Consider the following 16308-nt stretch of genomic DNA (forward strand, 5'->3'; position numbering starts at 1 on the left):
ATATTTAGTTTTGATTAAAGTAGGCTAGTCACGTATTTTGATATATTAAAACTTATAGTAGATTTTATTTAACAACTATATCGTATGTAATAAGTTAGAAATTACTTAAAATTACGCAAATTTCAATTTAACTTTAATTAATTTAATTATTGTACATATACAGAATGTTCGGACTTCACTGTTGTTTAAAATAAATTTATTCATTTTATGGTTCTCATAATTATACAGATTACTTTAAATTACATAAATTAATTAAGCTACTTTAGCCCAATTTCTCATGGTTCTTATGATTTGTTCAGCTTGGGGATTCGATGTATTTCGCAAAATTTGCAATACTTCGTGAATAGATTCCCTGTAATTTATTAATAATATAAAAATAGATTTTAATTACCTTAAATTACCAAATTACTTCGGTTCTTGGTTAGCCACTATAAGTTGAAATACTCCAACACAAGCCCCACGTTTGCCTTCCCAGTATTCTGGATTAGGATCCATTTTTTCCAATACATCAAAGGCCTTGGCAGCGTAAAAGAACTGACCCATCTTGAAGCAAATTACCGGCGGTAATTAAGGATATAATTGAAAAATTACGTTATGAATACCTTGTAGCAGTCATTAGCTATGAGTTGTAATAAACTAAACGATTCCGCTGAAGTATCCATTTTTAAATACAGCTCCCATGCCTGACGCGCTTTGCGATTCATGATGTCTAAAATATAAATTACCGCTTATAATTATAATATAGTGGTAACTTAATTTTTATTTGACTACTCACAGCACCGGGCTAGCCAACTTAAGTAAACATAATCATTCTTAATTTTTTCACTTTGAATTAAAAGAAATATCTAAAGAAAAATAAATTTAATTTAATTTAATTAAAATTATTAATAATTACTTAAATTACCTCTTCCGCGTCTTTGTAACTTCCAGTTGCGGCTTTGGCTTGTCCGTAATTAAAGTTAAAAGTATCGTCAGTGTAAAAATAACTCTGTAAATAATTAGCGCTCTAATTACGCTTTTTTTAATCGTGTTAATTAACTTAATTATTCACTTTAATCGAGTTTAAGTAGAGTAAGACGTCGTCGAATTGTTTAAGTAAAAAGAAGCACGAAGACATACACTGTCTTCCAGGGATGGTATCTGAAAGAAGTTACCGGTAATTAAGCGAAAGGGTTTAATTACCAAGGGTAATTTAGTGTTGGATACTAACCACATTCGCTCGCGGAACCCCCAACTAATTGAAAGAATTGCTGAGCAATTTTTAAATGATCTCTCTGTGGAATTTCATTGGTAATCTAATTAATCTTAGCCTTTTTCAGTAATTATTGTTTAATTACCGAGCCTTGTTCTTGACCAATGGCGGCGTTGACCACGCCTTTAAGTATATACTCGTGGGGAACAGCTGGTTCGAGATCCTTTATTAAGTTATAGGCTTCTCGAACGTCATCTTGTTTTAGATAATAGATTACTAAATTAAGTCTAGCTTCCGGAATAATGTCAACTAATGGCGGGAGAACTTGTAAAGCACCCTCTCCCCCGCGGAATACCACTAAGTTATGACGTATTAAATCACGTGCATAAGTGAAAGATGGTGAAGCCATTTCTTGAAGATTTTTGAGTTCGGCCTTTAGCGGTAATTAAGGTAATTAACATTTAAAAAGTTATAATTGTGGTGCTATTGTTATAATTGTGTTCCGCGGTAATCAATTCACCTCTGCAGCTTTACCATTGTACAGTTTGAAGTGATTACAGGCTTTGAGATTTATTGCAGTTGCACTATCGGGAAATGATTGCTGATAAACTGCTAAAACTTCCTAAAAGTATTTTTTAAATTACATCCAGTAATTCACCTTAATTACTATAATTACTTGTGACACGTCGTAATAGTCAAGTTTATAGTAACAAAGAGCGACGTAGACATTTAGCGCCAGAAAATCCCTGTAAATTTCATGATAGTAATGAAGTAATTAACATAATTACCGCTTAAATTACCGATTATCCAGCAATATTCTTTTGTAAATATCAATTGCTTCTTGGTAATGCGATCTCAAGTAATGAATCGAAGCTAGTGATAGCTGGTCTTCGATTACGTCTTGTAATTTCTGGTGAAAGGCCATTAGTTGCTTCTCGTCACCAAATTTATGGGCCAAGTGAAAAAGTAATCTATTTCGTAATTGGTGCTCTGAGGGTCCCTTGTGTACCGCGGCCTCTGCTTCTTTGTACATGCCCAAGTAGAAAAGGCAGCAAGCAAGAAATATGTGCGTTTCTTGCGGGGCATTGCTTGAATTTAAAATTCTTTCGTACTCCTGTAATTACCGTGTAAAATTTCAAAGTAACCATGGATAAAGGATGCGCTTGAGGAAATAGGTTTTCACGTTATAGGATAGGCAACTCCCTATCACCGACGGAAGATTATTCTGTATATACTCTGTTACAGCTTCGTTTGTCAGCACTCGCAAAACTAGGTCTCTATGTAAGGTAGCTTTGCACGTGCTGACAAGAGACGAACGAAATACTCATTTTCAGGATTTAAATCTCGTGATTTTAGATCCTGAAAATGGATATTTCTTTCGGGTCTTGTCAACGCGCACAAAGCTACATTACATGGAGACCTAGCTTTGCGCGTGCTGACAACCGAAGCTGGAACAGAGTATATATCGAATAATAAGGATAAGCTGCCGTCGGAGATAGGGAGTTGCCTATCCTGCAGCGTGAAAACAAATTTCCTCAAGCGCATTCTTTATCCATGCTAGTAACCATGGATAAAGAATGCGCGTGCGGAAATTTGTTTTCACGCTATAGAATCGGCAACTCCCTATCTCGAACGACAAGCTTATTCTGTATATACTCTGTTACAACATAGGTTGGCAGCACGCGCAAAGCTAGGTCTCTATGTAATCTAGCCTTGCGCGTGCTAACAAGAGACAAAAAACTTCAGGATCTTCAGGATTTAAAATCGTTTAAAATATCCTGAAGTTTTTTTTGTCTCTTGTCAGCACGCGCAAGGCTAGATTACATAGAGACCCAGCTTTGCACGTGCTGACAACCGATGTTGTAACAGAGTATATACAGAATAAGCTGTCGCTCGAGATAGGGAGTTGCCTATCCTGTAGAGTGAAAACAAATTTCCTCAAGCGCATTCTTTATCCATGCTAGTAACTATAGAAGTGGTAATTTAGGTATTTACCTCCATTGCTTTGCGATATTCTGACAAATGAAAGAGGCAATAAGCAATCCATAAATCAGTTTCCAAAGTTCCTTTTCCACTATTTCTTGTGAACTATTTTGTGGAAATTAGCATTTTTTAAAATATATTACCAAAATTAAATTACCTCCAAAACAGTTAGTGCTCCCGTGAAATCTCTGTCCTTGAGAAATTCTTGGTAACTTGGTACTTTAGATTTTGATTTTACATTTCCGGCACCAGAAATTACCGGTCCTGCTGCAGGTTTGGTTCTTGAAAGCAGCTACAAAAATAAGTTAGTTAAGTTATTCTGATTATGAGGTAATTTAAATTAAATTACTTACCATTTTAACTCAAAATATCATTTACCGAAGAAATGTACAGGCACGTGGAGTGTTTGTAAACAAACGGTATCCATGGTAACGTTTGAATTTAGCGCCCTCTATAACTTTCTTAAGCCTTGGCTAATCAATTGAGAAAGCAGACAGGGTTGCCATATTGCGCTGTAAAGCCGCCAATTGGGCTTCTTCTCCAAAATATTGGCTGGAAATTAAAGGGTTGGCTGGAAATTGGGCTTGTCGGGATTTTTCTTCGGCTTTCTGTAGTTAAAATACCTCGAAGATCATTAAAATGCCCAAAAAACTGAAAAATGGTACTGTCAAACCATTTGTGTAGCCTATAATTCGTCAATTTATGGTTAAAAGAAGTGGTTTCATTTTGTTTTGCGTTTTAAAAACGGTGTCAGTATGTTGGTAATATGCATTGAAATTTCTAAAAGAAAAACTAAATCCAAATTTTAACGATAAATTTTTGGCTTGTTTTTGGGCTGGACTGTTTAGATCTTGGGCAGTTTTTGAGCTTCTTTTCGAAATATATATTGGCGGTTTTTTGGGCTTGTTTACAATTTGATTTTGGCGGGTTGAAGCCAGGTTTTCAATCTGGCATCCCTGAAAGCAGACGACGTTTAAAACGAATAAAAACATTATGAAACAGTGGAAATTTATACCGCGATTATATAACAAATTTAGTTATAAATATTTAAATTTAAATAAAATTAATCAGACTAAAAGGTTTTACGTAAATGAAACCCAAAAATTTAAAAATAGAACTTTACTTTATTATGTTTCTGGTGTGACTTGTCTAGCTGCAGGAGCTAGTTATGCAGCAGTTCCATTATACAGAATGTTTTGTCAAGTAATTTGAATTAAGATCAGTTTAATTACGGTCTTAATCAATGTGTAATTAAAATAATAGGCCACAGGCAGGGGAGGGAGAGCCGAGATGGAAGATAATAGTGATAAAATTGAAAATATGAAGAAAGTTACGCATAGGGTCATAAAAGTCCATTTTAACGCTGATACTTCTTCAAGCATGCAATGGAATTTTAAACCTCAACAGAGCGATATTAAAGTACGATTTAATTGCAATTAAATAGGTTAATAATCACGTTAATAACCTGTCGTGGTATTAGGTCATGCCAGGGGAAACTGCATTAGCATTTTATACAGCAACAAACACATCCGACAAGCCAGTTATCGGAATTGCAACTTATAATGTGGTTCCTTTTGAAGCTGGCCAATATTTTAATAAAATACAGGTGTGCCGCTTTGATTTATGTGTTAGACAATGCAATGGAAACAGAAAATACTGCAAATGCTAATGCCAAGCCTTATCTTAAGGCTTGGCAATTGTTTAAGCCAAGGCCTAGCTTTAAGACTTGGCAAATATTTAAGCCAAGGCCTAGCTTAAGACTTGGCAAATATTTAAGCCAAGGCCTAGCTTAAGACTTGGCTGGCAAATATTTAAGCCAAGGCCTAGCTTAAGACTTGGCTGGCAAATATTTAAACCAAGGCCTAGCTTAAGACTTGGCTGGCAAATATTTAAACCAAGGCCTACCTTAAGACTTGGCAAATATTTAAATCAAGGCCTAGCAGTAGCTTAAGACTTGGCAAATATTTAAGCCAAGGCCTAGCAGTAGCTTAAGACTTGGCAAATATTTAAACCAAGGCCTAGCAGTAGCTTAAGACTTGGCAAATATTTAAGCCAAGGCCTAGCAGTAGCTTAAGACTTGGCAAATATTTAAGCCAAGGCCTAGCAGTAGCTTAAGACTTGGCAAATATTTAAACCAAGGCCAAGCTTAAGACTTGGCTGGCAAATATTTAAGCCAAGGCCTAGCTTAAGACTTGGCAAATATTTAAGCCAAGGCCTAGCTTAAGACTTGGTTGGCAAATATTTAAGCCAAGGCCTAGCTTAAGACTTGGCAAATATTTAAGCCAAGGCCTAGCTTAAGACTTGGCAAATATTTAAACCAAGGCCAAGCTTAAGACTTGGCAAATATTTAAACCAAGGCCTAGCTTCAGACTTGGCTGGCAAATATTTAAGCCAAGGCCTAGCTTAAGATTTGGCAAATATTTAAGCCAAGGCCTAGCTTAAGATTTGGCAAATATTTAAGCCAAGGCCTAGCTTAAGACTTGGCTGGCAAATATTTAATCCAAGACCTAAGCTTAAAACTTGGCAAATATATAAGCCAAGGCCTAGAATAATGCAATTTGGCAGTTTCTCTTATATTTCTAGTGAACGTTCATTGAAATTTACTTGTTTTGTAATGAAATTAATTCAATTTTCAGTGTTTTTGCTTCGAGGAGCAACTTTTAAACCCTCACGAACAAGTTGACATGCCTGTATTTTTCTACATTGACCCCGAATATAGCGAAGACCCTTTATTAGAGAATTTAGATGAAATAACATTATCATACACGTTCTTTCAAGCCAAAGAGGGCTTCAAACTACCAGTCACTGGTCTAAGATAATGAGCTTTTAGGAGACGAGTTTTAATCATCATGTACAAAATTGTAGCTTACACAAATGTTAATTAAGTTTACAGATAATTAAATAAATAAATGCTTCAATTAGTTAATTAACTTAATTCATTCATTTTGAAACTTTCTTTTTATTTCGTTTTGATTTCATCTGTCGATACATTTGTACAGCAGCCAATCTTTCATTTTCCAAGCGTGATCTTTGCGACAACGACAAGTCTTTACGTTTTTTAGTTAAATCTACGGTTCTATTATGTCCAGATAGATTTAGACTTTGCTTGACTTCAGTCGGAAGGTTTAAGTTTTGTTTCAGTAATAGTTTACGTTCACCAGGCTGAAAATTAATTAAATTTTAAATTTTTTATTTTTTAATATAGAAATACTACAATAGGGACTTGGCAGTACTACGTCATGCAACGTCAGGCTACCTTCCACTAGTTCTAAAAGACATACCAGGAGGAGGGGCTTATATAGCTTTCATTCTGTTAAAAAAACATACCATAATGGCGCTGGGGGCGGAGTTAAGCCCGAATTGCCAAGTCCCTATATCACAGTTTAAAATTGATTACCTTATTTTTGGGTTTAACTTTAACTATTTTCTTAACAGATTTCAAAGAAGGGGGTTCCATGGCCACTTCTCCAAATTTAACTTCATCTACAATGACATTCTATTCTTAAATATTGATTGCTAAATGTTCTGATGATTATTTGATGATTATGGCATTGTAGTTTATTAGCCACCAATTAGCATAACCCCAATGATTTTATACCATTTTTATTGATTTATTTATTATAAATCTACGGTTCTACCAAAAGGTCGGCTGGGTGTGGCTTAAGATGGTACCTCCCCTTTTTGTCAAAATGGTGGCAAACTTTAATTTAGTAGCCAAGGGTCATAACCCAATTGTTTTAGATTTACTATAAATCTAGCAATAGGGTCAGGAAACAGGGGCGTGGCTTAAGAAATGGCTCCTCCCCCTTTTGGTCAAAATGGTGGCAAACTTTAAATAATTTAGTAATCAAGGGTCATAACCCAATTGTTTTAGATTTACTATAAATCTAGCAATAGGGTCAGGAAAGAGGGGCGTGGCTTAAGAAATGGCTCCTCCCCTTTCCCTCATTAATTTTTTTATTATAATTATAAATCTATAGGTCAGCGGGCTGTGGCTTAAGATGGTACCTCCCCCTTTTTGTCAAAATGGTGGCAAACTTTAATTTAGTAGCCAAGGGTCATAACCCAATTGTTTTAGATTTACTATAAACCTAGCAATAGGGTCAGGAAAGAGAGGCGTGGCTTAAGAAATGGCTCCTCCCCTTTCCCTCATTAATTTTTTATCATAAATCTATAGGTTGGCGGGGCGTAGCTTAAGAAATGGCTCCTCCCCTTTCCCTCATTGATTTATTTTTATTATAAATCTATAGGTCGGCGGGGTGTGGCTTAAGATGGTTCCTCCCCTTTTTGTCAAAATGGTGGCAAACTTTAATTTAATAGCCAAGGGTCATAACCCAATTGTTTTAGATTTACTATAAACCTAGCAATAGGGTCAGGAAATAGGGGCGTGGCTTAAGAAATGGCTCCTCCCCTTTCTCTCAAAATGGCGAAGAACTTTGTACAGTGGAAAGTGGGGTAATGCACCTGATTGGCAGATGTAGTGAGATTGTTTCTAACCAAAAGGCCCACTCCCATTTGAGGGAGGATTGAGAAATGCAGCTTAAGACTGGCTCCTCCCCTTTCCCTCAAAATGGCGGAAACTTCATAATCAGATTTGGCATACTACTCTAGCTAATAGTTACCTTTTAACTGACTAAATTCATCAGTTTTCTTTTCTAAAAGCGCTTTTCTTTTATCCTTTTTCTTCTTAGCAAATAATTTGCCTTTTCTGAAATTAACGAAATTGCAAATTATTGCAAACCCTAAATGTGGGTTACTTCATAAGATAAGTACAATTTTCTTTTAGTTATCGTGTTAACTTCTTTGCCATCAGCTTCAGCCAATAACTGCTCGTCATTCATTTCTCCGATGCCAAATTTTTCCTCCATTTTTGATTCCGATAAGGCTTTCATGGCCACGTCTTGGATACGATGAATAAATCTGAAATCGCTTTCGTATTCTCCTTGTTTCATAACTTTCGGAATATCGGGCAAATCTTTCTTCATTCCAGGTTGCGTGTCTTCTAATTTGTCTTGTTTAACAGTGATCATTTGATGATCATTTTTACGTTTCTTTTTGGACCTAATACGGGTTTTATTTTTAACCAAGTCGCATTGTTTGAATAATTCAACCATTTTACGAGGAACCTCTTGGTCGTTTAGGTCTAAAGGTTGTCTATTGACGCTGCGAAAGTAATTCAAGAGTTGTAAGTACTTGCGGGTAGTACCAGAAGGGGATAAGAGAAGAAGGATGCCACTCTGTATCCTCTTAATGCTTTAGTTATGTAACGTCATTCTTCCCAGGCTCACCCTTTTAGTTTGCTTTCCCGCTAATCAAACTACAAATGGGCATCGCACCGTAAGGCGAATTCTATAACTGTTTGGCACTAAATCCCCAGCAATCATCCCTCAAACCTCGTCTTGACGTGGGACAAAAATGCACAAGCGCGTCTCGCCAAATACTTAAACGCTAATAGAGTAATGATGAGGGAACTATTTATCGCGTATGTGATTCGGTTTAGTAACCTTGCTCTAAATGTTCCGATGTTGGGAAGAGTGACGTTACACTTACCCCCCCCCCCCGCTTTGTGGTACACTTCTCTCGAAGAGAAGTATTATATACTTCTGGTACTACTTATTTTTACAGCAAGCTTAGGAGAAACTATGAACAAGTTAGGCTAAGGCTTAACTTACCCTGTATCTTTTTTAATTATTCCTGTATAATTTGGATCAACTGATTTCAATTTCTTATGTTTGTTAGTTCTAAATTTACGACCCATTATACTTTTTTAAATAAATCACAGTCAAAAACGTAAAATTTCTACTTAACCCTAAACACGTGCAGGCTGGGAAATAGCACACTTCCTCTGGTCCAAAACCAGTTTATTAATTGCTTGGACTAGTTTTTTAATTCAAGAAGTGGGGGTTACTGGTCCTCGGGACCAGTTTATTAATTGCAAATCTATTGGAGAGCAAAGGCTGGGACCAGTCCGGAGACCAGTAAATAATTTCAGACACTAGGGGGTCACTGGTCCAAAGGACTAGTTTAAAAAATATCCTTATTTCCCAGCCTGAACACGTGTACGACTTGAATCTGACAAATTATGTCGTGTCGTCTGCTATTGCTACAGCGAGAAACGTGGTGGTGCACGATAATGTTTATGTAGTTGACTTTAGAGTTAATTTCCAAGTTAAGTAATTAACATAAATTACTAAAAATGGCAGAATTAGTTCAGTTACACGCTGAAAGATCTCTTTCCGAGCTCGAACACTTAAAACAAGTGAAATTATTCTCCGATTCGGAAATAAAGTGAGTTTACGCTAAGCCTTTGATTTGATCTCTTCAAAATTTTTTAGATTAATCAAGGATTAAATTAATGTTAATTTTATTAAATGTGTTAATGTTAATAGAGCTGTGCGACGAATGAGAACGAAATTTGAATATAAAGTAGCAGGGGCAAATAAAACAAAGGAAAACTATTTAAAATACATCCAATACGAAATTTCTCTGTTAAATTTAGTTAAAGTTCGTAGACAAAAACAGGGACTTCCGTTCAAAAAGAAAGAAATTGATTCCCAAATTGGGAAAAAGATTAATAATCTCTTTAAATTGGTAATTAAAAGATTCCCAGAAGATACGCAATTATGGCTTTCGCATCGTGAATTTCTTAAAAAAATGGTAGTAATTATAGTTACTCGTTTATATTAGATTTAAAGGGAGGGTGAAGTAGAAAATCAAGAGATTTTTTTTTATCGATTCTTCTACTAATTATAAGACCAGTCTGCATAGTGAAACATTCGGAAAATACTTCCGAATGATTTTAAAATTCAAATTAGGTTCAGATTTAAGGATAATTTTAAAGAAGCCCCTCCGACCAATCGCGTAACGCCCTGCTCTCGTGGCATGTTCCGTGTTGAATGAAATTTATCACGAGATTTGATAAAATTAGGCGCGCGACGTGACAATCGTGGCGCGAGACACGGAGCGTGCCACGAGAATTTTGTTAACAAAAAGGCAGGGCGTTACGCGATTGGTCGGAGGGGCTTATTTAAAATTATCCTTAAAATCTGAACCTAATTTGAAATAATTTTAAAATCATTCGGAATTGGTATTTCCCGAATGTTTCGCTATGCAGACTGGTCTTATAATTAGTAGAAGAATCGATAAAAAAAATCACTTTATTTTCTACTTCACCCTCCCTTTAAGATTAAGAAATTTAATTTATCTATTAATTACCGCTAAATTTAGAATTGGCATGAAAATATGAGTGGTATGCTAATTAGAATGCTTCAAATTCATAACAAGAATCCAGGTATAATTATGAATTACTAATTAATAATTATATTAGCGGTTTTTGTAGTAACGCTAATTTTGCTGTCATAGATATGTGGGTAACTGTAGCTAAATGGGAATTAGAGGACAATAAAGCTTGCGATACCGCTCGTCAAGTTTTGCAAAGAGCGTTAAGGTTTCATCCTGAATCTCAACATATTTGGCGAGAAGTAATTAACGCTAATTTAATAATATTGCTTTTAATTGATGTTAATTAATGAAGTAATCGCTAATTGCATTGCGTTTAAAATCTCTGCAGTATTTTAGAATGGAATTGATCTACGCAGATCAAGTTCGTAAACGCAGGGAAATTTTAGGAATGGCTAAAATGGAAGACGACACTAATGATGAAATTCTGGAGGGGAAAATAGCTCTGGTAGCGATTAAAGAAGCGCTTAAAACAATTCAAGGTTGAATTAGCGGTAATTTTAATTTAATTTTTATTTATTCGCTAATTATTTCTTTCCTTAGATGTGAATTTTGCATTATCTTTGTTACCAATTTGTGAAGAATTTGATTTTGCACAAATGCATAAAGAATGGGTTTTGGCTTTGTGAGTATCGCTAAATTCAAAAAAAATAATTTATAAAAAAAAAATTGTTTGTGTTAATTTGATTTTTTTTTTTTTTTTAGCGTTAAGGAAAATTTTCAACATAAAGAAGAGACTTGGAATGCTTTAGCACGTTGTTGCGTTAATCAATCGCGAAATGGTTTGTTTAAAGTTTTAAATTAAAGAAACATTTTAGCGGTTGTAAAAAAGTTAAAAACAAATTTACAAACCAAAAGAATGTTTTTATTATATTTGCAGAAAAGGGATTCAAAGAGGCGATTTATCAAGCTTTTAGCGTTTTTGAGGAAGGAATAACGCTAATTAAAAGTGGTAATATAACTGAAATTAATTTACAAATGCTTAAAATTAATAAATAACTCATATTTTTAATGAAACCGCTATTTTTCTAATGAAACCGCTATTTTTTTTCTATTGAAACCGCTATTTTTTCTATTGAAACCGCTATTTTTTCTATTGAAACCGCTATTTTTTCCTATTGAAACCGCTATTTTTCTCTATTGAAACCGCTATTTTTTTCCTATTGAAACCGCTATTTTTTTCCTATTGAAACCGCTATTTTTTCTATTGAAACCGCTATTTTTTCTATTGAAACCGCTATTTTTCTCCTATTGAAACCGCTATTTTTCTCCTATTGAAACCGCTATTTTTCTCCTATTGAAACCGCTATTTTTCTCCTATTGAAACCGCTATTTTTCTCTATTGAAACCGCTATTTTTTTCCTATTGAAACCGCTATTTTTCTCCTATTGAAACCGCTATTTTTCTCCTATTGAAACCGCTATTTTTCTCCTATTGAAACCGCTATTTTTCTCCTATTGAAACCGCTATTTTTCTCCTATTGAAACCGCTATTTTTCTCCTATTGAAACCGCTATTTTTCTCTATTGAAACCGCTATTTTTTTCCTATTGAAACCGCTATTTTTTTCCTATTGAAACCGCTATTTTTCTCTATTGAAACCGCTATTTTTCTCTATTGAAACCGCTATTTTTTTCCATTGAAACCGCTATTTTTTTCTATTGAAACCGCTATTTTTTGCTATTGAAAACGCTATTTTTTGCTATTGAAACCGCTATTTTTTGCTATTGAAAACGCTATTTTTTGCTATTGAAACCGCTATTTTTCTCTATTGAAACCGCTTTTTTTTCTATTGAAACCGCTATTTTTTAATGAAACGCTATTTTTTTATTAAAACCGCTATTTTTTTATCAAAACCGCAGAAAAAAGTTGGACGTATTACCTTCAGTTTATTCTTGATGAAATTAAAGCAGCAAGATCAGTTAAAACCGCTGCTAAAGTTAGTAATTACTAATTAGTATAATTAAAGTTTTTCTTTTAATAACGCTTTTAATCGTTATTAAAACAAAGAATTTAATTTCATTTCATTATAGTTAACGAGAAAGATATTGGAGCTGTTTCAAAAAGCGTTTGATAACAAACTATTATCTCAAGATATGATTTTAGAATGGGTTAGAAATTAATTAAATTACCAATACCGCTTATTAATTTAAAACAAATAAAACAGCGCGTTAAATTAAAATTAAAATTAAATTAATATAATATATTAATCATTAGATTCGTCTGCTACATTCCTTGGGTGATAAAACAGCAGCTAGAAATTTAGCAGTTAAAGCAAAATTGCTTTTCCCAAATAACGCTAAAATATTGGAATGTTGCTTAACAATTCACGCTAATTCTGAAACAGATAAATCGTTTTTCTTAATGATGCTACGTAATGCGGTATCTAACGTTACTGATGAGGTAATTAAATACCAGTTTAATTAATTACTTATTAATTAAAAGTAATTAATTTAAATTAATTAGGAAGCGTTACCTCTATGGAAATTAGCGATTGATTTCATTTTAAGTGGTCGTAATAATATAATAACTGAATTATTTGAGGTAATTCAACTTTCAACTTAAATAATTAAGATTAATTATCGTTAATTACGCATTTAACTTAATTATTTTTAGTTTGGTTTAACGCAAGGCCCAATTGTTTGTAATTTCATTAAAGTTGAGTATTTAAAATATTCCGTTATGACAAAAAGCGAGGAAGATACTCAGTTATTATATCAGCGGTAATTTATTTCTTTAATTACCATAATTAGATTACTATTATTTAAATACCATAATTAGATTACTATTATTTAAATACCATAATTAGATTACCATTAATTATTTAATTCTTTATTTATTTTTAAAATAATTTAGTCTCTCTTTATCACAACCGCTAACCGAGAAACTCTTTTTAACAATGGCCGAACACGAAACTTTTCAAATGAACGTTGATTCTAATAAAGTTAGACGATGTTTCGAGAATTCTTTGATTCATTTTGGTTTGACGGGAATTGGTAATTATTTTTTAATTATTATTTTAATTTAATTATTATTTTAATTTTTTAATTATTATTTTAATTTTTTAATTATTATTTTAATTTTTTAATTATTATTTTAATTTTTTAATTATTATTTTAATTTTTTAATTATTATTTTAATTTTTTAATTATTATTTTGATTTTTTAATTATTATTTTGATTTTTTAATTATTATTTTAATTTTTTAATTATTTTAATTTTTTAATTATTTTAATTTTTTAATTATTTTAATTTTTTAATTATTTTAATTATTTTAATTTTTTAATTATTTTAATTTTTTAATTATTTTAATTTTTTAATTATTTTAATTTTTTAATTATTATTTTAATTTTTTAATTATTATTTTAATTTTTTAATTATTATTTTAATTTTTTAATTATTTTAATTTTTTAATTGTCTTTTAATTTAAGATACTTGGATTAATTATGCCAAGTTTGAGTTGGAAAATCCCAATGGTCAACCATCAAAAGTGGGAAATATTTACTCTCGAGCGATTAAAACGCTAAATTCCGAGCTTTGCGACAAATTTATTGAAAAATATACTTTGTTAAATAAATAACTAAAGATAATTGTTATTAATTAAGCTTTTTTTATGTAATGAAAATGAAAATAAAAGAAATTTCAATAATTTTTTCTTTTATCATGTTTTTAATGCACGTTAAACCAAATGTGGATGAGAGGGAAAGTATGACAATGGCCATAGAGCCCGTGTTAAAAAACGCGGACATCAAAGTTTCGCCAATAACTATTTAGTTTACTAGTGACTGATGGACTTGCAAACTCGCGATTGAAAATAGTTCAGACATTTATGCTCCTTGGTTTAACCATAGCCCACTCGATCACGCGCATCACGACGCAAGCTGCTCGCGCTATAGCTAAATTACCGAGATTTATCTAGCATACAAAATAGCACACGACGGTAACCATGTAACCGTGAATTAACACAAGACCTATTTTAAGGGAGTGAACAGGCCCAGTATAGCTACGCCAATAAAACGGTCAACTACGGCGAAACTCTGATGACTCGCGACCTCTGGCCATGGTTAAACCAAACTTCCCACGTTATTTGTCCATAGACTATATCCCACGTTATTTGTCCATAGACTAGTGAAATCCCACGTTATTTGTACATAGACTAGTTACATCCCACGTTATTTGTACATAGACTAGTTACATCCCGCGTTATTTGTACATAGACTAGTGTCATCAAACGATATTTGTCCATAGACTAGTGACATCCCGCGTTATTTGTCCATAGACTAGTGACATCCCGCGTTATTTGTCCATAGACTAGTGACAACCCACGTTATTTGTACATAGACTAGTGTCATCAAACGATATTTGTCCATAGACTAGTGACATCCCGCGTTATTTGTCCATAGACTAGTGACATCCCGCGTTATTTTTCCATAGACTAGTCAAGTGACATCCCACCTTATTTGTCCATAGACTAGTGACATCCCACGTTATTTGTCCATAAACTAGTGACATCCCACGTTATTTGTCAATAGATTAGTGATATCTCATGTTATTTGTTAATAGACTAGTGACATCAAACGGTATTTGTTAATAGACTAGTGACATCAAACGATATTTGTCCATAGACTAGTGAAATCCTACGTTATTGTCCATAGACTAGTCAAGTGACATCGCACGTTATTGTCCATAGACTAGTCAAGTGACATCCCACCTTATTTGTCCATAGACTAGTCAAGTGCCATCCCACCTTATTTGTCCATAGACTAGTGACATCCCGCGTTATTTGTCCATAGACTAGTGACATCCCGCGTTATTTGTCCATAGACTAGTGACATCCCACGTTATTTGTACATAGACTAGTGACATCAAACGATATTTGTCCATCGACTAGTGACATTCCACGTTATTTGCACATAGACTAGTGATATCCCATGTTATTTGTCAATAGACTAGTGATATCCGAAGTTATGTGTCCATAGACTAGTGGCATCCTATGCTAATCCCTCGTAGAGCTTAATACTGTGAAACGAGAGGGGCTGTCATTTCTCTTTGACGCTGTTGTCTCTATAAAGAAACTTATGTTTTACAGTTTAAGCATCCCTATAATTAAAACTGAGTGATTTTATAATAATTTCTGTTTTAAAATTGATCCAATTAGGTTTGAATACCTGTGTTTTTTATTTGATTCAAGTAGTGTTACAATTTAAATTTCCCGCTACGTTTTTAGAGATATTTTTCTACACCAGATGTCTTGTGCTATGTTTATATAAAATTTTAAGAGCAGTTTCCTCAACCGTCGATAGCTCAGTTGGTAGAGCGGAGGACTGTAGAGGCATAACTGTTGAGATCCTTAGGTCGCTGGTTCAAATCCGGCTCGACGGAAAATCTTTTTTTTTTAAATTTATTTTTCAAAATTTGGTTTTAGAAACAAATTAGGAAACGTCATAAAATTAATTGCGTTTTTCAAACAATTTTAAATCTATTTAATTGGCAACTATAAATGGTCCAGAAGCCAGGGAAATCGCAGTCTCCCATGATTTTAATAATTTCATTCCTCCCCCCCCGGCTTTGTATAATGGTATCGTCCATGTTCTCAAATGCTCAATTATCATTGTCCGTGGTTTTCTTGTTTATAGGCCTAATTAGAGTGAATTAAAACTTGAAATCCATTTACAAAACGTAGACCAAAACATTCCTCTTCAAGTTTCTTAGCTGGACCAATATCCAACAACAGGTAATTTGTTTTCAATTGATTTCTGACATCAAATTATAGAATTGACGCCTCTACAATATCAAGACAAGCTTGGCAGTACATTTACACTGCACTTATTGAATATTTTCTTGACAATGGGGCAAGAAAATGGTTGGTCAATTATTGAAGGTCACTTAGGTTTAAG

General features: G+C 33.6%; 5 protein-coding genes and 1 non-coding gene across 7 annotated transcripts in view; 4 read left to right on the top strand and 2 right to left on the bottom strand.

Moving 5' to 3' along the window:
- Window positions 1-188: 188 nt before the first annotated feature.
- On the bottom strand, window positions 189-3647 carry Ttc26 (tetratricopeptide repeat domain 26). Of its 2 annotated transcripts, none has more exons than XM_089854088.1 (14): window positions 3529-3647; window positions 3333-3467; window positions 3188-3280; window positions 1993-2306; window positions 1869-1938; window positions 1713-1814; window positions 1338-1625; window positions 1211-1274; window positions 1052-1140; window positions 905-988; window positions 776-845; window positions 603-709; window positions 410-543; window positions 189-352 (listed from the first exon to the last, which is right to left on the bottom strand). In XM_089854088.1, exons 1-14 carry the CDS (start codon window positions 3529-3531, stop codon window positions 253-255), a joined length of 1653 nt encoding a protein of 550 aa, XP_089710214.1. In that variant the 5' UTR covers window positions 3532-3647; the 3' UTR covers window positions 189-252. The 2 variants fall into 2 exon arrangements, with proteins under 2 accessions (XP_089710214.1, XP_089710213.1); XM_089854087.1 differs by having other exon boundaries at window positions 905-1006.
- A 467-nt stretch (window positions 3648-4114) lies between these two features.
- Cox11 (Cytochrome c oxidase copper chaperone COX11) lies at window positions 4115-6101 on the top strand. The gene is made up of 4 exons (XM_089855780.1): window positions 4115-4378; window positions 4439-4594; window positions 4656-4781; window positions 5812-6101. The coding sequence occupies exons 1-4, from the start codon at window positions 4169-4171 to the stop codon at window positions 5992-5994; spliced, it is 675 nt and encodes a 224-aa protein (XP_089711906.1). The 5' UTR covers window positions 4115-4168; the 3' UTR covers window positions 5995-6101.
- Window positions 6102-6114: 13 nt separating this feature from the next.
- LOC149618754 (coiled-coil domain-containing protein 137) lies at window positions 6115-9224 on the bottom strand. The gene is made up of 5 exons (XM_089855779.1): window positions 8848-9224; window positions 7949-8338; window positions 7798-7883; window positions 6573-6658; window positions 6115-6337 (listed from the first exon to the last, which is right to left on the bottom strand). The coding sequence occupies exons 1-5, from the start codon at window positions 8931-8933 to the stop codon at window positions 6116-6118; spliced, it is 870 nt and encodes a 289-aa protein (XP_089711905.1). The 5' UTR covers window positions 8934-9224; the 3' UTR covers window position 6115.
- Window positions 9225-9262: 38 nt separating this feature from the next.
- Window positions 9263-14062, top strand: LOC149618755 (U3 small nucleolar RNA-associated protein 6 homolog). Its single transcript, XM_089855778.1, has 15 exons — window positions 9263-9463; window positions 9565-9832; window positions 10403-10466; window positions 10538-10656; window positions 10746-10896; window positions 10958-11039; window positions 11120-11196; window positions 11295-11366; window positions 12275-12351; window positions 12446-12523; window positions 12630-12815; window positions 12879-12956; window positions 13029-13135; window positions 13269-13408; window positions 13843-14062. The coding sequence occupies exons 1-15, from the start codon at window positions 9372-9374 to the stop codon at window positions 13989-13991; spliced, it is 1740 nt and encodes a 579-aa protein (XP_089711904.1). The 5' UTR covers window positions 9263-9371; the 3' UTR covers window positions 13992-14062.
- Window positions 14063-15704: 1642 nt separating this feature from the next.
- On the top strand, window positions 15705-15793 carry TRNAY-GUA (transfer RNA tyrosine (anticodon GUA)). Its single transcript is given in 2 exon segments — window positions 15705-15741; window positions 15758-15793. It is a non-coding gene; the product is annotated as a tRNA-Tyr (tRNA).
- Window positions 15794-15993: 200 nt separating this feature from the next.
- LOC149618757 (glutamate receptor ionotropic, NMDA 2B-like) overlaps window positions 15994-16308 on the top strand; it is a 522592-nt gene continuing 522277 nt past the window's right edge. The window contains exon 1 of the mRNA XM_089853883.1: window positions 15994-16145. The gene's annotated coding sequence lies outside the window, so the exon portion shown is untranslated. The remainder of the gene's footprint in view (window positions 16146-16308) is intronic.

Source organism: Phalangium opilio, unplaced genomic scaffold (genome assembly GCF_054372755.1).
Source record: "Phalangium opilio isolate 3A_F unplaced genomic scaffold, DU_Popi_V2 ptg000209l_1, whole genome shotgun sequence".
Lineage (NCBI taxonomy): Eukaryota > Metazoa > Arthropoda > Arachnida > Opiliones > Phalangiidae > Phalangium > Phalangium opilio.